Source organism: Lepidothrix coronata, unplaced genomic scaffold, assembly GCF_001604755.1.
Source record: "Lepidothrix coronata isolate B3197 unplaced genomic scaffold, Lepidothrix_coronata-1.0 Scaffold85, whole genome shotgun sequence".
Taxonomy (NCBI): Eukaryota; Metazoa; Chordata; class Aves; order Passeriformes; family Pipridae; genus Lepidothrix; species Lepidothrix coronata.
This window is the reverse complement of record NW_016690265.1, coordinates 3,624,947-3,644,867: the sequence shown is the minus strand read 5'-3', so window position 1 is coordinate 3,644,867 and position 19,921 is coordinate 3,624,947. Positions and strand designations below refer to the sequence as shown.

At 40.1% G+C, this 19,921-nt stretch overlaps 1 protein-coding gene across 6 annotated transcripts in view; it reads right to left on the bottom strand.

Annotated features, from left to right (window-relative positions):
- The window catches only part of RGS12 (regulator of G-protein signaling 12), an 89,942-nt gene extending 71,456 nt beyond the window's left edge, over positions 1-18,486 (bottom strand). For all 6 annotated transcript variants that reach the window (XM_017820775.1, XM_017820776.1, XM_017820777.1 and 3 more), the window contains exons 1-2: positions 18,424-18,486; positions 9,875-11,821 (exon numbers count right to left, since the gene is read on the bottom strand). In XM_017820775.1, coding sequence (XP_017676264.1) covers positions 9,875-11,731 — 1,857 coding nt within the window. In that variant the 5' untranslated portion in view covers positions 11,732-11,821; positions 18,424-18,486. The remainder of the gene's footprint in view (positions 1-9,874; positions 11,822-18,423) is intronic.
- Positions 18,487-19,921: the final 1,435 nt, after the last annotated feature.

Sequence of the window (19,921 nt, the reverse complement as noted above, 5' to 3'; positions counted from 1 at the left end):
ACAAGAAAAGCACTGAAAACTAGAGGAGGACTGATATAGCAGCAGTTCGTGAATGTGTCCAAGGGAGAAGAGTTTCTGTCTGATAACAAGAAAGGTGTACAAGAAAAGTACAAATGGGGAAGTGCAAAATGTTGTACTTTAGGTATGAGCAAGACGGAGAGAAGAAGCACATGACTTACGATAGACTGCAAACATGGAGAGAAAGAACAAAAATGATGCAATATAAGGTGACTTGCAGAACTCTAATTATTTAAAGATAGAAAGAAAAAGGATGAGCACTTAAAAGTAATTTTAATGGATAAACAAGGTAGGCAGTAGTTCCATATAAGATTTTCGGTGGCTATGCTCTCTTCAGGTACCTCTGACCACTTGTGCAAACTCACAAATTGCAGCAGGTTGTCCTGTCATCTCCACTAACAGTAAACTATAATTTATCAAATGAAATAATCCTATTTCTAAGGCAGATCCACAGACAGTCACGCCAACACAACTGATGATATTCACTGCCACCTCCAGCCTGAGCACAACAGGAACTCTTTTAAGCTGGTACCACCAAAGAAACGCAAGGTGAAACTATGTTAGCCAATATGATACTCTAACCTGGAGCCTGAGTGCACAGAAGCAAGTTGATGAAACCTTATGAATTATTCAGAACCCAAAGAAACCAAACACCTTTAGAAAACATCTTCAGTCCTCTTAAAGAAATTCCCAGTTATGGCATGAGCTGTATCATGTTCTTTCACATTCCAGCAAATGCACTTATCGACTGTTATCACATTGTAACAAGTCATAGGTAACAACCTGAAATTTCCATTTTGTACTAAATAGTCTTCGTGTCTCTCTACAGTTATTGTCCGGGTATTACTAATAAGTATCTGGATATTACTAATAAAACAATGAGATTCCTCTCCTCTGGAACAAGTTTTAAAGCTGAAGGTGCAGGAAGGGGGTTGTGAGGAGAGGACACTGGCAGCTTTTGGAGTACAAGAGGCTAAGGAAGGGGGAGATTTTTGTTAGGAGTTCAGGCATCCCTGACAACGACAGAATAGAGTGAGCTGGCAACAGGAATCCTGAAAGGGGGAAAAAAGAGAAAGAAAAACTGTGAGGCTTTAGGCCAGCTTCTAGCAAATTTAGTATTTTCATTGAAAACACATTACAGTTTGTGATCTTGAGAGGAAACTAAAGGGGCTAAATCTTATGGGACAGAGATTTTGGCTGCTCTATGGAAGAGCAGCAAGAAGGAAAGATAAAATATAAGAAGGGAAGCTAATCTAAAAAGTTAAAAAAACACTCACAAGCCTGCACTTCTATGTTTACAAAGTATGATTTCAAATGCTTTCAAAACTGCTTCACAACAAAAGTTAATCTCACAAGATTCACAGGCACATGAGTGAAATAGTTTTATATTTTTAAATGTTCAACAAAAAAAATTTTAAGAAAGTAATTGAATGTCGTGGACAAAGTTCTAAGAGCTCAAAGACAAAAATATCATTACTGGTATGTGCTAATTTTGACAGAAAATATTCCTCCTCCTGTTCAGGTGGAACAAGTGTACTATTCTTTGTCCTGACTGTTTAAGAGAACACAAAAGGACCACGCACATGCAAGAATGGTCACATAGAACTGCTTGGTGGCTGGATTAGAAAAGTTCACCACAACAACAGTTTGGGGAGTTTTATACAATCCATCTAAACCATACTTGCAACAGAAACAGCCATCACTACCAGCAGCTGGCCATCCTGCTCCTGAAAGACAACTCCCCAGGTAAGCATCTCCCTATACTAAAAAGTCGAATGAATTAAATTTTTAACAAAAACTCTCAGAGTCTTTGCGCATCTGTACAAGTGTCAATTGACTAGTAACTTCTATTAAAATTGCCTCTAAAAGCACATAACAAAAGGAGGTTGCTTATCTTCACAGATGAGATGCTATTGCAAACAACCAAAAAAAAAAAAAAGGAAAACCACCATTTAAAATGTCTCAGTTTAGGGAGCTCAACTAATATAGAATTTGGTACATTCTATGTGTCACAGAGCTTAATCATACTAACTATAAAATCATCAAATTTTAATTTGTCCTACTCCTATTTCCAGCTATTGAAGCTTAGGTTTGACTGTATGACTTTGTATGGTAAAATGCATAACAGTTTGGAACTCAGATACACTGATCATATAATTTGAAACTTCTGCAGATATTCAAAACTTGCCAAACTTAATCTCGGCTGTTAAGCAGCAGAAGGGTCAGTCTGGATCAGCAGTTCATCTTTATAAAAAATGCAGGTTGAGACTTCAGAAAAAAAGTTTCTAATTTAGACCTTTTTGAAAAAGGATGGGAAGCAGGGATGCCACAGTAATGCCAATATAGTCAGTGCACAAAATCTCAATAGTGAAAGGATCACACACACCAAAAAAAAAGTAGTTGAGGCAAATATTATTCTGCTGTCACTATTACTCTCAAATCCTGCTCTGGAAGATGTTGCTGTATCTTCCTCTCTTGTCCACTACCATCCCTAAGCACCCATTCTCCTGACTATGGGTCCTGTTAGCTGAGGGACCGCCCCACTACAGCAGTGCAGAGCAGTCTGCAGGCCATGACCCCCCTTTTTTACCCATCCCATCAGCAACACCTGCTCCCCACCCAAAACGGACAGTGCAGGACCTGTAAAATGAGGGTCTGTGGGGCCTGAGAACAGGATGGATTGAAATATGGGATATGTTTGGTCAGGGCCACTCGAATCCTGAAAGAGAGAGAGGAATCTGGGAGGGAACTGGGAAAAGAACTGGTTGTGGTCCAGATCCCTGGACCATAACAGGAACAGAAGTAGTAAGTCCTGGAGTACAAGCTGATAGAGAAGGCTCCATGTGCTATGGGCAAAACCACAACAAACTAACACCCTTCAGGCTGCCCTGCACTGCTGCCATCATCAAGGACAGACATCACCTCACAAAACCGATCAGGTAGGAGAGGGTTAATTAAAAAGGTCTAGCATGATTCAAACTTTACTGTCAGCTTTTCCACAGGCTTTAATACACTGCAAATCCTGCAATGATTTTGGGTCTGGTTTTTGGTTTGTTTTGTTTTTTTGAGGGCAGGTGGCTGGGGGACACCAGTATGAGAAAGAATTCAAATGCTATTATTCACCATTAGTGGTCAATAGATTTGATCACTTCTAAGAATACTTCTTTACTAATCAGATGATAATGACACATTTCACTGCCTTCTAACCATTACAGTAGCATTTTGAATGGCAGTTTGACCCATAATACAATCAAGAATGATGTAAAATTTCATGTAAGATCTCTATGCACTCCCAGAAGACACAGAAAAGAGACTGTGCTGTCATGCTGAACATCCAAGTAAATGAAATTTATTGCTTGTCTCCCATACTAAGGATATTAGGCATAAAATACTGACCATCTACACTTCAGTACCATCCTAATCCCTTTTCAAGAAAAAAAAAAAACATAAATGTTGATGTTATTAATGCAGATTAAATAGTAAGATCATTTTCTCAATATAACTAGATAATAGTATCTTACATGAGTTGGAAGCCTGTTAGTTGGAAACTGCAGAGGAACAGAAAGACCTTAGTACACTAGGGGAAAATATGGAGAAAATTACAATTACAGACAACATAAGAACTGGCTCCAAATCTTCTTGAACATTAGGTAGGCATTGGCTGGGAACACTAAATCAGTATAGACCAATAATCAGTAGCAATCAAAATTCTGATCAGGAATCATCAGAAAAGCAAAAGAAATCAAGAAATAAGCTTTCTGAATACATTGCCTGCCCACACATTTTTAAAACTGCTTTTAGCTCAGGTCAACCCATCTCAAAAATAATATTAGAGCAACCAATTATATTACAATTATGAAAAAACTTTTGGACAGTAGAAGAATAAGGTGATTTCTGACTGGAAAGTAAGTTACTGGTGGTTGAGGTTTAAAACAAAATAGAATCACTAAGAGAAAATAAAAAGAGAGTAATATTGTTAGTATTTCTCATGACAAATATTAGCAGGTATGAAATGAAACTATATGGAAAGTACAATTATGTGGTGTTCTCTTTCCACACTATTAAACTGTGGAATATATAAATCAAGTGATATCAAGAATGCCAAAAAGTACCACTTCAGATAAGTTTTAGAAATTCCATACTTATTTTTGTTAATTAAAGACCTTTGTTCCATATGGATCTATTTCTACAGTGAAGAACTGGTATTTTACAATTCCTTTTCTTCTCTAAATCTTCTCAACTGCAAGGAATTCAGATCTATCTTTGTACAGACAATAACTTTATACTCTCTTCTCTCAAAGCTTTTACGTTTAAAATGTAAAAATTAAACCATTTTTCATTATTTCAATTCATTCAGTGCTATTTTCTCCACACTAGTTTCTTTCTAGCACACAAATTATTTTAACTTTTCATACATTTTAAAGATCCTAGAACTGACCATTTTTAAAAATAATTTTAGAAGCCTACAATACACATGAAAAGGCTGAATGAAATTACTAAACATGTAATTGCTTTTCATTTTCTCACAGCAAAATGTATCAGAGGACCTATTTCCTATAAATGCCTCTTTGCAGATTAACTCACATTAGTACATTCTCAGATTTAGCTTGGTGTTTGGGATTTCAGTTGAGTTCTCTTTAAGGTATATACGTACATCTCAAATCAGACCAAAGCCTATAATTCCAAAGGATAATATTAAATTGTACTGCATAAGAATAGCAATCCAGCTGCCATTAATTCTGCTTTATAAACAGCTGTGGTAGAACAATTTAAGCTAGTGAGCAAACAGAATTATAAAGGAAAGGGAAAAAAACACGTAATTATACAACAAAAAACAAATATGGGAACCACACAGCTTTGCCAACATTGTTTTTGCATCTAAAATATCTGTTTTGCAATTAGTTTACCATCCAGTTACCAACATTAAAAAACTGCAATTCTTGGATCTGAAGCAAACTACAAATTTTCACCCCCCCAAAAAATTCCATTTTTAACTTACCAGCATTTCTTCTTCCCCAACACTTGCTTTGGAAACAAAGACAACTCTGAAGTAGTTACAGTTAAACTTCTGATCAAACCAGAGTAACAATAATATATAATAGTTGCCCAGGAAATATATTATATTATATATTATATAATATAGTGAACTAGTGAACCCCACAGTACTGTATATCTGTCTTCTCTCTTCTACATTTTTACAATATTTTCAGTAGCTTGAGTTATGAGGGTTCAAAGCAGTTGATACATTCTATAGTTTAGAATACATATGTGTGTATATATACATATATATATATTTGCAATACTATTGTCCAGTGAGTCTCAGATAATGAGATTATCTATTTAGTCTTCCTTTAAGATCTACAAATATGATCCAGTTACAAATTCACACTTTTCATTAGCACAAACAATAACGTGGTCAAGATAGAAGTCTTGCAACAATGTGAAACCGAAAGGGTTTCTAAAAATCAATACCCAAATTTTTGAAAAGCTTTTTAATTACATTTTAACGTAATTTGTCATATTTATCATATTCACTTGGAATAAACCTACCCAAATGCTAGTTATCAGGCTCAGGTTGTAAAACCTCTTTTGATCTTCAATGTTATACTCATTGCCACAATATCAAAACAAACTTTTTTTTTTTTTTTTAAGAATGGTGAGAGGTCAATGCCTAGGGTTCTGTTCTCGTGGAGAAAGAACTTAAAGACTAAACTGACTGTTATGGAGCTTTCCAGTGGAAAAAAGAGTATTTTCCCAGTAAAACTTAATTTAAAACAGTAATGGGTAGACATATCTTTGGCCAGGCACTAGCCTGAAAACAGAGAGCGAGGGCTGAACAAAATCAAACGTATTATATTAATTTAGTCTAGAGGGAAAGGAATGCTTCCCTTTTCGGCAATTTCTCAAGCCCCCTGCCAATCCTAACGTCCCCTGATGTTTTCAGATTGCTTATGCTGCTTTTCATTTGCGTCACCCAAAAATTATGCAAAAAGAGTGAGTAGGTAAGTGACTGGAACTCAGCAGGATGCTAAAAAAGGTGAAAATAGCAGTGCAACAGTAAAGGCAGCACAGTGCAAATGGAATAACAAACAGAAAAGCAGGAATTATTCTATTCCCACTGAAAAGATAACCAGGCTTTTCTTATGTTAGTCTTATAGACCTCACAAGACTACACACCCCTACCCAGCATCAGTCTTAAAACAATTCAGAAGCTTCTTGTCACACAGATCTTCCTTGATCATTCCCAGATTGAAAGGCACCTTGTCTTCCATGAGCTGACTTTCAGCGAATTTCAGCAACATCATCAGGCCTCCCACTACTTTTTTCGGTCTAAGACCTACAGAAGTCAAGAAGACTCCAAAAAATTCTCATTAGATGCTTCAATAGAAATCTGTTCATGTGACACTTTTAAGAAACACCAGAAATGTGAAGTTTAGTACAGGAAATAATTTTAGAGGTGCACAGGGCCAGAGGCACCTTCCAGTAAATCTCACTCAGAAGACGTGCATTGGAACCAAAATTTCCCTGATTTAGTTCTCCTCTTCCCACATACAAAAAAAAAAAAATTAAAAGACACCATTTAGAAACCATTTAAGAGTTAAAAATAGATATACAGCTTTTGCGAAAGTATGAGTTCAGTAACTTAGGGATATTCTCTTAGAACATTTTAAAGCAAAACAAAAAACCTCATGCTATTCACTAGCAACCAAATCAGGCATTTTTAACTAGTTTCAACTATTCACACTTATACTGAATTTTAAAATGCTTTAGAGCAGTGTAAAGAAAATTAATATTTTAAAAGTGGGTTTGCCAATTATTACAGAATTAACCATAATTCTACTTTTTGAGCTGAAAACATCACTACTAAAGGGAAAACAAAGCTCAGAAAATGTATTTCCTTCCTTGTGAAGTCTGAAACACCATATCTATTCCTACCCACAAGAAACACTTCCCAGCCTCAGTTCTGAAAGTGCAATTTTAAACAGATATGTGCACTAACGCTTTCTCACATCTGCTCCTGTGTGCTGTACAATTCACAAATGTTTTGTAAGTGCAGCTATAAAATCTGGAAATAGTTTAGGCCCATCTTACCCCCCACTAGTATTGTATGATACAACGTATTTTTCAGAATTACATGCTGTGATCATCACTGTTTAGCTGCACAGCAGTTCTGCTAGTGCAGAAGTGCATCCAGGAACCCGTGTAATGAAAGCTCCAAGGCAGACAGTATATAATATGGAAGTAGAGATTTCATCACAAAAAATTCTAGCTTTGGTAACCTTTTCTCCCTCTAGTGGCTTCCATACAGTCTCACTCACTGGATATATTACCTTCAGTATTGACGTAAAGGACAAAAAACTCACCTTAATTAAAAGCAATTTAAAGACTGCTCTGCCAAATGAAGCATTAGACTAAGCCACTAGGTTGTAAAAATATGAATTTAATCCCATGTAGCCACTTCATATACTTTATTCCGTGACTGGAATGAATCTGAGCATGCTGTGTAAAATAAGTCCTTAGCACTTAAAAAGGTCACAGGAAGCTGAGTGTGTGTAGTTTTCTAGAACCCACCTGAATAATGGTTTGGAATAGGCAGTCTTAACTTTTCCCACAAAGAAAAAAGAGAATCTGAATTTCTGAATATCACTCTCTTATGAAAGTGAACTAATGCTCTAAGATGCAAACCCAGATTTTCCCTATTTCTGCAGTACCTAAAATATGGAGGTACACTCACCAGTAAAGTACATCCCCTGACTATTTTCATTACAGATTCAAGATGAGAACGTTGTACAACTTCATCTCTATGCCCTACTCCGAATAACCTTCCTAAGCTTTTTTCATCAGTTTCGACAGCCTTCAAAAATACTGGAAAACAACACTAAAATGCAAAAGGCATTCTGTAGCCTTAATGAAGACACTAAATGCTAAAGCCATGTAGGAACATTTTAAATGTGTTCTTTCAAAGAAATTTGTTATTAATCAAAGAACAGAATGTCTATTTTATTAGTAAATATATTTAAAAGGGAAGACTGAGATACTTAGTGTTGGTTTATGCTGATCTGAGTGATACAGTAGGTGAAATATTGTTACTCTTTGCCCACATATAGAACATCTTTCATCTGAAAGTATAAAATTTTCTATGAGATTTTCATTAGTATATTTGTGATTTCCACAAAATATTTTTTTCTGGAAAAAAATGCAATCCATATTACTATCATGGACAACACTGCAGATAAAAATTTGTTAGAGAGACCCTGAAGGAATTTCAGCAGCATCCAATGCAGCTGGTCCAGTTTTCAAAGAGCACTTGGGAACAACTCATCTGTACCAGGTGCTGCCTATAAAGAGGTCTTTTCCTTGGTCTGTCAGCAGAGATCATGAAGCATGTAATCTTCAGGGCAGCAGATAGAACTGATTCTTAGCTCGTTGGGTGGGCAGTGTTTACAAATTTAGTGTTTCTGTTTGGATAGTTTCTATTTGCCTTTTGAAAGTGTGAATCGCCTTGTATTTAAGATCACGTGAAATTTAATACATCATTGTGGGTCTGGAAAACTGCTGCCTATAGCAGTCACTTCACCTTCACAACACACTAGTGTATAACTATTCTCTATACTAGTTTACTTTTTTTATTTTCAGCACAAAAAGCATACAAAAGAACATATGTGCAAGTTTTTGGCTTCACAGTGCAGAAAAAGCAATATAAAATAACTCCTCTTTTCACATCAAAACATTCTGAAGTTCTGCAATCTAATACCCAAAATGTCTACAACTGACTGTCACAGCACTGCAAAGATTTTGTTTGTAACATAATGAAACAACTAATGAACCTCTACTGTCATCAACCTGAGTAGCAGTTGTATATTTTTAATCAGGTGAAAAAAGCCACATTTTTTCAAAACACATTTGGACTATAAGGTTCTGTCTTTTCCTGGAGTCAGCAAATATTTCAGATACACCATTGCTACTAATTCTGTAAGTGCTGGACCAATGACCTCCACTTTATTAAAATCCCAGTTATCAACAACAGACTCCCAAGAGATTAGTTCCCTCAACAGCAAAAGGCGTATGTCACAAAGGGAACAGTATGCAATCTTGTTGTATACTTGGATACTCCTCCCACACCTTTTTTTTTTTTTAATCGCCTCACTTTGTCTAATATAGACAAAACAAGTCTTCATCTAGTTTATCCAGTAATTTGGAATAAAATTTGAACTACAGCTTACTGGCAGAATGTTAGATTTGTGACCTACCACTAAGGAATAGTTTTTGATGTCAGTTTTTAATGCTACTTGTATTGAGAGGTTTGCTGGAATCAATTTTTGTAATAAAATAGTCTTATTCAGTTAAAAATAAAAGTCTATAACCCAGGTTTTTGACTAATGATTAGACTACATCTCTATAAAAATAGATACCATAGATTAGATAGATAAAATAACATTTGCAAGCCAGTCTTCTACAAAAAAGAACCAGACTTAAGATCCAGACTGTTTCCATTCTTTTGCTGCTGGAGGTCAAAAGAAACTGAAGTTGCTAAATTGTCATGTCTCCTTTCATTACAATGCCACTGCAACATTTGGAAACAATGAAGAGACAAGAAGAAATGTGAGAAAACACTAACAGACAACACTTCCAGCAGAAGTACAATTCCAGAGCTGCACTAAATTAAAGAGGAATATGCAACGCCTCTGCAAACAAGAAAGAACCATATTATTTCCTTCATCTGAAATTTTGTAAATGATATAATACGTTTACATTTTAGTACGCAAATATTATGGTGTAAAAGTACCATAGGCTGATGGGTTTGGGTGGGGGTTTTTTGGGGTATTTTTAGGAACCAATGTCAACATATTCTTACCTTTTTATCTTCTTTAGATTTCCTAATACTGTGGGGAGGGCCAAATTTGTTCTGAATGCAAAACATCTTCTTAGACCATTCATTTTTGTGAGATTTTAGCTGAGGCTGACCAAAGCTGCCATCGACTCTGTATCTGTCAGCTGGAATCTTACTCATTGGTGGGGGAAGGGTTCCACAGTTAACACTTGACCAGCCGTCTGTAGAATCCGTGTACGACTCCTGGTCGCTGGCATTTCCATGCTGCCATTCTTGTAACACATGCACAGGCAACCACCTTTGATTGCCTGTGCCTGCAGCGTTTTTCTTTGATGGAGGTACTGAATTTCGGGAGGAAACCAATGGCACTTCAATACGAGCAGAAGGACTTAAGTGTTTGCTTACATTCTGGGTCTTATCATTCTGTATTACTTCTAAAGGAATGCTTCCCTCTTGCTCATGACAGAAGCCATTCCAATGGGAAGCAGGCTGATTTTGTCCCCTTCCTACTGGATTTTCCCATAGGCTGTTAGGAATGTGTTTACTCGGGTTGGTCCCTAAATCAACCACCAGAACTCTATTATTCTTTTCTTCCTGGTTGAAATTTCCAATTCCACTATCACTGTTGCTGCTTGTACTATTATTTTGATGAGCATCTGCATCACCATCAAGAAAAGCCCTTGCACGCATTCCCTCAATCAGTTCCCCCATATCCCTGTACAGGACAGAAATAAACTGCAGAACAGGTAGAGATGATGTTGGAAACTCTAGACAGCCATTTGTATCTGGATCCGCTGTACATTCCAGTCCAAAACGTCTTGCTATACCCTGGTGAATTTTATGATGAAATAATTCAGGATCCACCATAAAAACATGGCAAGATGTCCTCAGAACCCCTTCATCCTCTTGTGCCAAGCTTGCATCATCATTTGTCTGCATTGTAACTAGTCCAAAGAATCTTCTATCATCTGGGCAAACAGCGCTGAATGCCAGTTTCTCTGCAGGATATTCTGCCACGACACCTGATTTGTCACTGCAGAGCTGAATACAGTCATGCATTATCTTCATCATCACCAGGGAATGGATTTTCTGTTCCGCCCGCAGACGTCTCATGCATCCACGAATAGCCTGCAAACTGTCACTTTCCAAATTCGAGGTTGTTGAAGGAAGTTCAATTGAGCCCAGGTAACCCACGATCATGGCAACATTTAAAATGCTTGCATCTAATCCAAAGTCTTCTGCGCCCTCCAGTCCAAGTCTAAAAACTGAATCATCATTCAGGACTTTGGCTATTTCTTCCTTTGACAGTAGGTTTGGATTGCTTACACTTTCATTGCCAGTTTCAAATTTCATAGCAGCAGAAACTGAAAATGATCTTTGTTTTGGTGCAGAATTATCTGAGTTACCAGCACAAAGAGCAGGATTCTCAAAGATCATGTTGAAGATGCCACCAGATTGCATTTCTTCAACAACCTTCTCTGCTCTGTTTATACCCAGAGCCTTAGAGTCAGGTTTGGGTTTCAGCCACCCCTTCCCATCATAAAAACCAACTTCTTCATCACTCGAACATGAATCTAGATGACTAATCCCTTCAGCAATGACCATGTGCAGGACTCCAGAACATTTTCCTATAAGTTTCACTACATCTTCATGAGAGGCTTTTTTCACGTTGATTTCGTTAACTGCATATATCTGATCTCCTGCTTTAAGTCCAACATAATCTGCAGGGCTTCCTTTCATCACACAACTAAGAACACAAGGAGCTTGTCCAGAAAGGGTAAACCCATAACCTGCTCTTCCTCTAGCAACTTCCACACTTCTTATCCGTGGAGGAGCATGCATGTTGAGTCGACGTTTGACTGTTTCCCCTGGCCTATACATTTTGGATTTTATTCCTGCAATAGGAAAACTTTTATTTAGTCCAGATTTTTGTCATGTTTCAAGAGCATCACTCCTTTGCCTGATGAAGTCCTAAAGAAAGAAAGAAAAAAGACATTTTAATTTTCAATCACATCTCAGGGCTTTTAGTACCCAGTAGTCTTAATTTTACTTATGAGAAAGGAGTAGCAAATCCAAATGAAGTGGATTTCTAAAATGACAAAGTGACTGAATGGCAAAGAACAGAACCTAAGCCTTTTGATGTCCAGTCAGTGTTTTTATATTACAGCATGTTATGTCCTCCCAACACCCCCCCCCACATTATCTATTATTCAGTTAACTTCTGGCTTACTGCACCATTGCAATACCACTGCATTTTACAGCACAGTGAAAATCCTGGATGAAGCTCATCTATCCTTTCCCAGCAGCATCAAAATGAGAGCTCGTGTCTATCCACTCAGCTACACCTCACCCCTTAACATTCAATGTATAGAAACAGGTACCACATGTATCCATGTAAAACAGATTAACTACCCCTAGAGTTGCCTGTATCTCTCCACTGACTGACTGTAAGGGCAGCTTAAAGTAGGTATCTCAAACTTCAACATTCTTACACACATTTCAGTTACATGTGCAACAACAAATGGGCATTCAGTCATGGATCAGACCAAAGGGATCCAAGATCAGATTTGCTGTTACACCAACCAATTAATCTATTCCAAACCAATTTGTCAGAAAGCAAACTCTGTAAAAATGCATTTCAATCAGTCATTCCAACATCCATGTGTTTTAGTTTAGCTTAAAAATTTAAAGAAAAAAAAACAAGAGTGAGAAAGAAGGAACTCCACATGCTGCCAGTGTTAATCTAGTCATGACTTTAGAATTAATATAAAGCAGCTTTACATGAACAGCAAGAAATAGTAGATTTCATTACATTTTGGTGTTGACACTGAAGTCTGGATGTCTTGTTCTAAAATATACTCTGGGTAAATTCCATTGTTTTAGAGAGGTTTCTTCCACTAAGCAGGTTAAAATGCATAAAAATGTCTTAACACAAATTAAAAAAATGACAACTTGTTCAACTTTTGAAACTATCCCCTTGTTGTATGATATGAACTCTCACTTCCATAGGTCTGGAGGATGACTGACAGAAATAACCATAGGACTATAGCTACATAAAATCACAATAAACTCCATCTGAGCAAGTGAGAACTCATGGCTGGGCTTCGTGAATGAAGATTTGAGAAGGGCACTACCCATGTTTGTTACAAGCACGTTGGTGGCTAAAAAGGCCAATACAAGACAGGCACATCCAGTTGCAAAAGGCACAGCAGAAAGACTCCTTAGGAGGTATATTCTGCAAGGCATGATTCTTTCTGCATTGTCTTTTCTCCTCAAGGGTGATCCTGTGTGCTTACTCAAAAGCATCTCCAGCTTTATAGATGGTGTGTCTCCAGACCTCTCGATTGGAGGCCAGAGTAGACCAGTTATGGTGATCAATATGGCCAAGGCTGAGATGTTGTTTCAGGGAGTCCTTGTATCTTCTCTTCGCAGCTCCTCTCTTGCGGCAGCCAGTGGCAAGTTCACCATAAAGCAAGATCTTAGGGAGGTGGTGGTCCTTCATCCTTGAGACGTGCCCTGCCCATCGCAGCTGTGTTCTCAGTAACATGGCCTCAATACTTGTGACATCTGCTTGCTCTAGAACAGATGTATTGGTCACAAAATCTGACCAGTGGATGTTTAGGATTGTACGGAGGCAGCGCTGATGGAAGTGTTCGAGGAGACACAGGTGGTGGCAGTAGATGACCCATGATTCAGATCCATATAGGAGAGTAGACAGCACTGTGGCTCTGTAAACACTGATCTTGGTACTTTTCTTCAGGTGTTTATTACGCCATACTCTTTTGTGGAGTTTTCCAAAAGCACTGTATGCCTTTGCCAACCTGTTGTCTATCTCTCTGTCAATCTTACCATCCGAGGAGATGAGGCTGCCTAGGTAATTAAAGTGCTGGACTGATTTGAGCTCTGATTGGCCAATGGTGATATGGGGATGATGGAAGACTAATCTGAAAATAATTACTGCTCTGAGTTGGTCCACAGGCTTATTCATAACTCAGTCACATTGTACCATACTTAAGGCGTGTAAGGTACTTGAAAGCAAGTATCTTGTATATGTGGGCAAAATGCACGCAACGTTTTGGATAAAAACACACAATAAAAATATATATACACATACACACAGAGACAACACATTTCTTTATCACATCTAAAGTGCTAAATTAGTGGTGTCCCACCCACTGCTTGCATGGAAGAAAAATGACTAAGAAATCCTTCTGACATTGTTCTCAGCTACAGAAATAACAAAAAACCCCATACTCAGAATGTGATTCAATCCACAGCTTACTACTTTCACAGTATTTCTGCTTGGGTTAGAACAAATAGAAGGGCAATTATTTCAAAAGTTTCACCAATTAAAAACCAAACCAAAACTAAAATAAAATCTAGGATCAAAGTCTTCACTACTTAAGTACTTATGAGCTCTTTGATTATGAAGTTTAAAAAACCACTCTTATTGCTTGAATATTCCACTAAATACTCTACTAAGGGATGTAATTCCCTTAGGACCCTTCCAAACCCAAAACAGGACAGCCTTCAAGATATTAGAAGACATCCTGTTGGCTTTACTTTTGGGGTCTAGTGTGTAATGTTTTGAACAAAGGGACATTAGGTTTTTTGTCTTGATGGTGCAGCTGTGACTGTTCAACATAGTATGGTTTTTGCAAATTGTTTTAATATAGCAATTATCTAGCTTCATTAGCAACAGTTTTCCTACAGTTTTAGACAAAAAAAAACCCTTAACTGTAAGAAGTAATGAAACTTCACACTTAACCTTTGAATGGAAATCATAACATAAGAAATGCTTTGCAAACATTTAACCAAACTTAACTCTTACATTGCTGTAAGAAACACCCCTCAACTTGCATCTGTTCTCATGCCTTAAACGAAGTTTGACCCTTTCCTGATGAAGCTAAACTTGGGAACTAAGACATCACTGTGCATTCAGCTATCTCTCAGTAGGTCTGTTACTTTTTGAGAATAATTATTAAACATTTCAAGAGGTAGTTCTCCAACCAAAAAATGAACTAATAAATGCCTATCAGTAAATAAAAACTTGCTATCTAGGAGCGTGAAAATACATGTGTTTTAATTTGCCTTATAGTGAATATTTCTGTTCTCAACTGTCTGGAGAATAGCCTAATGTGCCCCCTGGGTACCCTCCAAAATTCTGCTGCTAACCTAATATAATGTCCCATAGTATCTGGCACCTAAAAGTGCACTACTAGCTTGCAAGAGGAAAGGAAACAATTAAAAGAGTATGAGATTATAAATAATCTCATTCTAAAAATATAATAAAAAGTAGTTGTTACTTAAAAAATTAAGATTCAATATTGTAATGTTGAAGTGGCTGATGAAAAAAAAACAGATTTCCAGTTATCTTTCTATTCTATAAAAAAGTACCCTAAATGCCACTATGAAAAAAATGTACAATGAAAACTTAGTTAGGGTGCTCTTGGGAAGAAGCAAACCCCAGTGTCGTCTTGCCTCACAATTCCACTTTGCTAAGAGAGAGTTCCTTTTAATTCTATTCACAAGTCATTTTATCTATTTGCCTTCCTAACCCATGCTCCTAACACATCAAGCATTTGTTTCAGATGACAACCACTGATAATGGAACATCATTCAAAAACCTGACAATTATAAAAACAAAACAGCAGGCTGCTAGTATATTACTTTTCTCTAATGATGATGTTCCACAGGTGTGAAGTCTTCCACCTATTGATATGTTTATGTACTTTTGTGAGTTTAAAGTTAGGAAGTAATTCAACATTAAAGGGGTTTTGCTATTAATGTGTATATCCACTAAAATAAAAACAAAATGAAACAAAACAAATACCAATCAAAGAATAAAACTGTGTTACTTCACTGGAAAAATCACCTTTTCCCTCCCTCAGTACCTAAATATTACTGTGCATTTTTTGTGCCAATTTCAACCATGACAAAGAACAGCTCACTAAATTTATCTAGGAAACTTTGAGACAAAGGACAAATGTATCTCTTCTACAAGAACCTTCAGTAATCAAGTATGTTTCTCTGCAAAAATGGTGTGCCAGGCAAATGGAAAAGTTATAAAAATAGTTTCTCATAAGCAGAGAGATTCCAACAGAGATTTGTTGACTGACAAACTGTTAACAAACTAGTTCAAACCTAAATTATCTAATTGCCTAAGTTTTCTTTTAATTTCTTTGCAGATTTGAAACCTGGAGCTAAAGAGATATGGCACAGAAGTGGCACAGACTTCCACAGTTTCAAAGTAATCGTATGTCTGAAAAACCTTTTCCTGTAATAAATTACAAAATGTGTAGTTTCTCCAATGTGAAACAAAGCACAAATGTAGTGAAACAGACATCATCTTACTTGCACTGAGATAAAGCTTTGTAGTTTTATAACTACAAAATATTTCACAGAACATTTCAGACAAAAACACTAATATATACACGAATGTGAAATAACATAATTTGCCCATATACATCAGCTTTGTCATAGAACTGCAAAACAAAATGAAACATTTGAGTTTTCTGCCAGCACGCATTCTGGTCTACCATTTGAAGCAATTATTCGTGGGGCATAAACCACCAAAAATACCAGTTACAGTTGGATTGTACTTTAGCCCACAAACACTGCATTTCTGTATGTAATGTTTTTACATATCCATGCTGGCTTTTCATGTCATTTTCAAACCCTCCACTCCAAAGAAAATAACACTTATTTGCTTACTTTCAAGAGAAAGAGGCGGTTTGTTTCCTGCTTCTGCTCTTGTTATCTCATAGCAACAAAAAGAACAGAAACAGAAGGCACACTGCTGTTACAGTCTAACCTTCACAGTTACAGAGGGTAGTGAGGGAGCATGTGAAGGTTAAGACTACCTGACTGACCACCAGTTCCTTTCAAAAAGCCTTTACAAATGAGCTGATACTCAGCACTACAGGACCCATATTAATGTGCAGAGACACAGCAAAGAACTGTCTGGCCTAATTTTGTTTTTCAATAGTGGGACTGTAAAAGGATAAAGCATGCAAAGTGGAAGTGCATAGAGGAGAGGGACTGTTCCCTCATCCCTCACACACATCTTGAAGTAATGCAAAAGACTCTTCAGCATGGATGACACTCTTTCAGGCATCTTAAGGCATCATTGTGAACTGACTTTCACAAATGATGCCAAGTAACTACAAAGCTCAAATGAAGTTATAAAATTTGAATTCCACTAACTATTCAAATGCGGTACATGTTTATAGACAAGTTACACGAGAAATGTAACAGCACAACCTGTAGAAGACAGCTACCAGTTGTTTGAGAACTTGGGCAGGACAATATTTTAATAAAAAAAACCTTATCAGCATTTCAGAATTGACAAAACACACCATTATGTTCCCTGTATCAGCAGCAACTGCTTTGCTAGAAAACAATTAGTTGTACCGAGCGTGATCATTCAAAAAATACTGACTGTAGTTAGTAAAAGCAGGCTAAAAAGTAGTTGTTAATAAAAACTGTTCTCACACCGACGTCGATGTACGAAGTGTAAGGAACATAAATAGGACATTTGCTGTTTTGTCTGACAAAACTACGGACAAAGTTTTCTAAAGCTGTTGTATAGACAGTCATGCGTCTACAGCTCAGTTTCATTTGTTGCATTTAAGAAGGGGAAAAGGTTTTTTTGGCAGTCAGGCATTTTTCCCCCCCTTCATTTCTTGCAAACACGTTACAGAACTGTTGGGGCGCCGCGCGAAGAAAGGGCAGCACTTCAGGCGGGATCCGCTCAGGGACACGAGCGGCCGGGAAGGGCTCGGGGCGCTCTGCCAGGGCGAAAGCAAGAGGGGCACGGCTGGATGCGGCGCAGCTCCGCATACCCGCTCCCAAAGCCTCGCTCCCGCGGGCTCCGGCTCCTGACGGCGTCTGGGTGCATCCCGCGGGCACGGGGGGCATCCCGCGGGCACGGGGGGCATCCCGCGGGCACGGGGGGCATCCCGCGGGTACGGGGGGGCATCCCGCGGGCACGGGGGGCATCCCGCGGGTACGGGGGGGCATCCCGCGGGCACGGGGGGCATCCCGCGGGTACGGGGGGGCATCCCGCGGGCACAGGGGGCGACCCGGGACGCCGCGGGGGGCGGGCGGCGGGTCCGCTCCCCGAGCAGCGCTCCGCGGGGTTACTCATTAACCGGGGCAGCCGCTCCCCGGGGGGGTGGAGCTGCGGGGAGGGGAGAGAGCGGCACCTGAGCCCGCAGGGACGGTTTGAAAAATCAAGCGGTAAAAGACAGGAGTTCAGGGAGCGCCCCCGAAGCTCCCCCCCCGCGGGCGGACCGCCCGCCCGCCCCTCCGTGCTGCGCGCCGGGGGTCGCGGGCAGCGCCGCAGCCCGAGGGGCGCGCACAGGGGCTGCCTGGGGCTGCCTTTTCTCCCCTCCCTCCCCTCGCCCCCCGCCGCCGCGCTCCCTTCCCCCGGGCCCTCTCCCGCCGCCCATCTGCCGCCCCCGCTGCTCCCGCCGCACCCCGGCGGGGTCCCGGGCCGGGCGCTCGGCGGCGCGGGGGATGGGAGAGCTGGGCGGGCAGCGGTGGGCGCTGCCCCGCTCGGACTCACTCACCTCCGTCCCCCGGGGCTGTGGCTGCTCCGCCGAGGCAGCGGCTCCGCCGGTCACCGGGGAGACGGCACCGGGCTCGGTCTGAGGGCGCGGCGGCCACTGGCTGGCCGGCGCTGTCAGTCACGGCGCCCGCCCGGCGGGGTGGCGGTCGGGTTCCCGGACAGAGAAAGGGGAGAGACAATACCAAGCGCCGCGGAACTACAACTCCCAGCGTGCCCCGCGAGGGGCCCGCTAGCTCCGGCCGTGGGGAGCGGGCCGCGCGAGGCCTGACGGGGCGCGTAGTTTTTTAGTCTCGCCTCGCCGCCTCGCCTTGTCCTGAGCTCCGGCGGGGCGTGCAGTGCGCAGGCGCGGGCTGGCGGCGGCCGTTCGAACGGGGCCGGGAGCGATCCCGCGGCGGGATCGGGACCAGGGCAGGGATTCGGGGATCGCATCCTGCAGCAGCCACTGGCGTAGAGTCCCCTCGGAGTCGGGAAAACAGGGTGCACCTGTCCCCATCTGAGCGGCGGCCAGCGGCAGGGAGGGACCCAATAACCCACGGCTCCCGCGGCGAAGGGGCGGGTTGGTGAGGGAGGCGCTCAGAGGTGCCTCAGACAGGTGTGCCCGGCCTTTGAAGCCCGGGAACAAAGGGAGACAGACCTGACAAGGTAAAGACAAAGGTGGGAGGGAGAAGGGTGGCACTGGGTTCAGCCTTTAGGGCATCCAGTGAGGGTGAGGAGGTATTAACGCGTTTCATAGTATTTAAGCATCCAAAGGGCAAGAGGTGTGGGTCCCTTCCAACTCAGTGTATTCTGTGCCCAGGGCACAGGCAACAAGTTCTTAAAATACATCGGGGACAGTTTCTTCATTTCCAAAGGGCAACTCCAGTAAACCTTATTTTAAATTGCAGAAATGGGAAGAGAGGAGGACAGTACACACAGAAGTGAAAACCGGTTAAGAGATGCCTGAGGAGTATAAGATTCCAAAAAAAGGGAAAAAATAACCAAATCTGTTGGACTTTACTACAGAACCTGGAAAGATTTTGTGATCATTGCAGAAGATTGAGATCTTTAATTGGTAACACATACTTGTAGAAATCCTTTGTATGTGGGGTATTTCATTTCAATGTCTATCTGTGCACTGGAAACCTGAAATGGAACTGAACCTATCAGTCATGAGGTGCAGAAGAATGTTTACCTTTTTCTGGGTTTTTTGTTTTGTTTTTTTTCCAGTCTCCAGAGCAGGATGTGTATCCCAGAATTCACTGTTGCTGTTATGTCCATAAGATAACTTCTAAATTTTAATAGGATTTAACTTCAGTAATTTGTCTCATTTTTATCCAGTCTAGGAAATTGTTTCTTAATAACTGCTTCCCAAGCTGAAATGGTTACGGTATACCAGAATTTTCAGGAAAAACAAAAACACAGAGCAAAAGAAAAAGCTCTTTGGAAAAACAGAGGATCCTGCTCCTTTACTCCAACCTTCACCTTCTCGTTCTGATGTTTTTTCCTTTGTCAGTCTATCC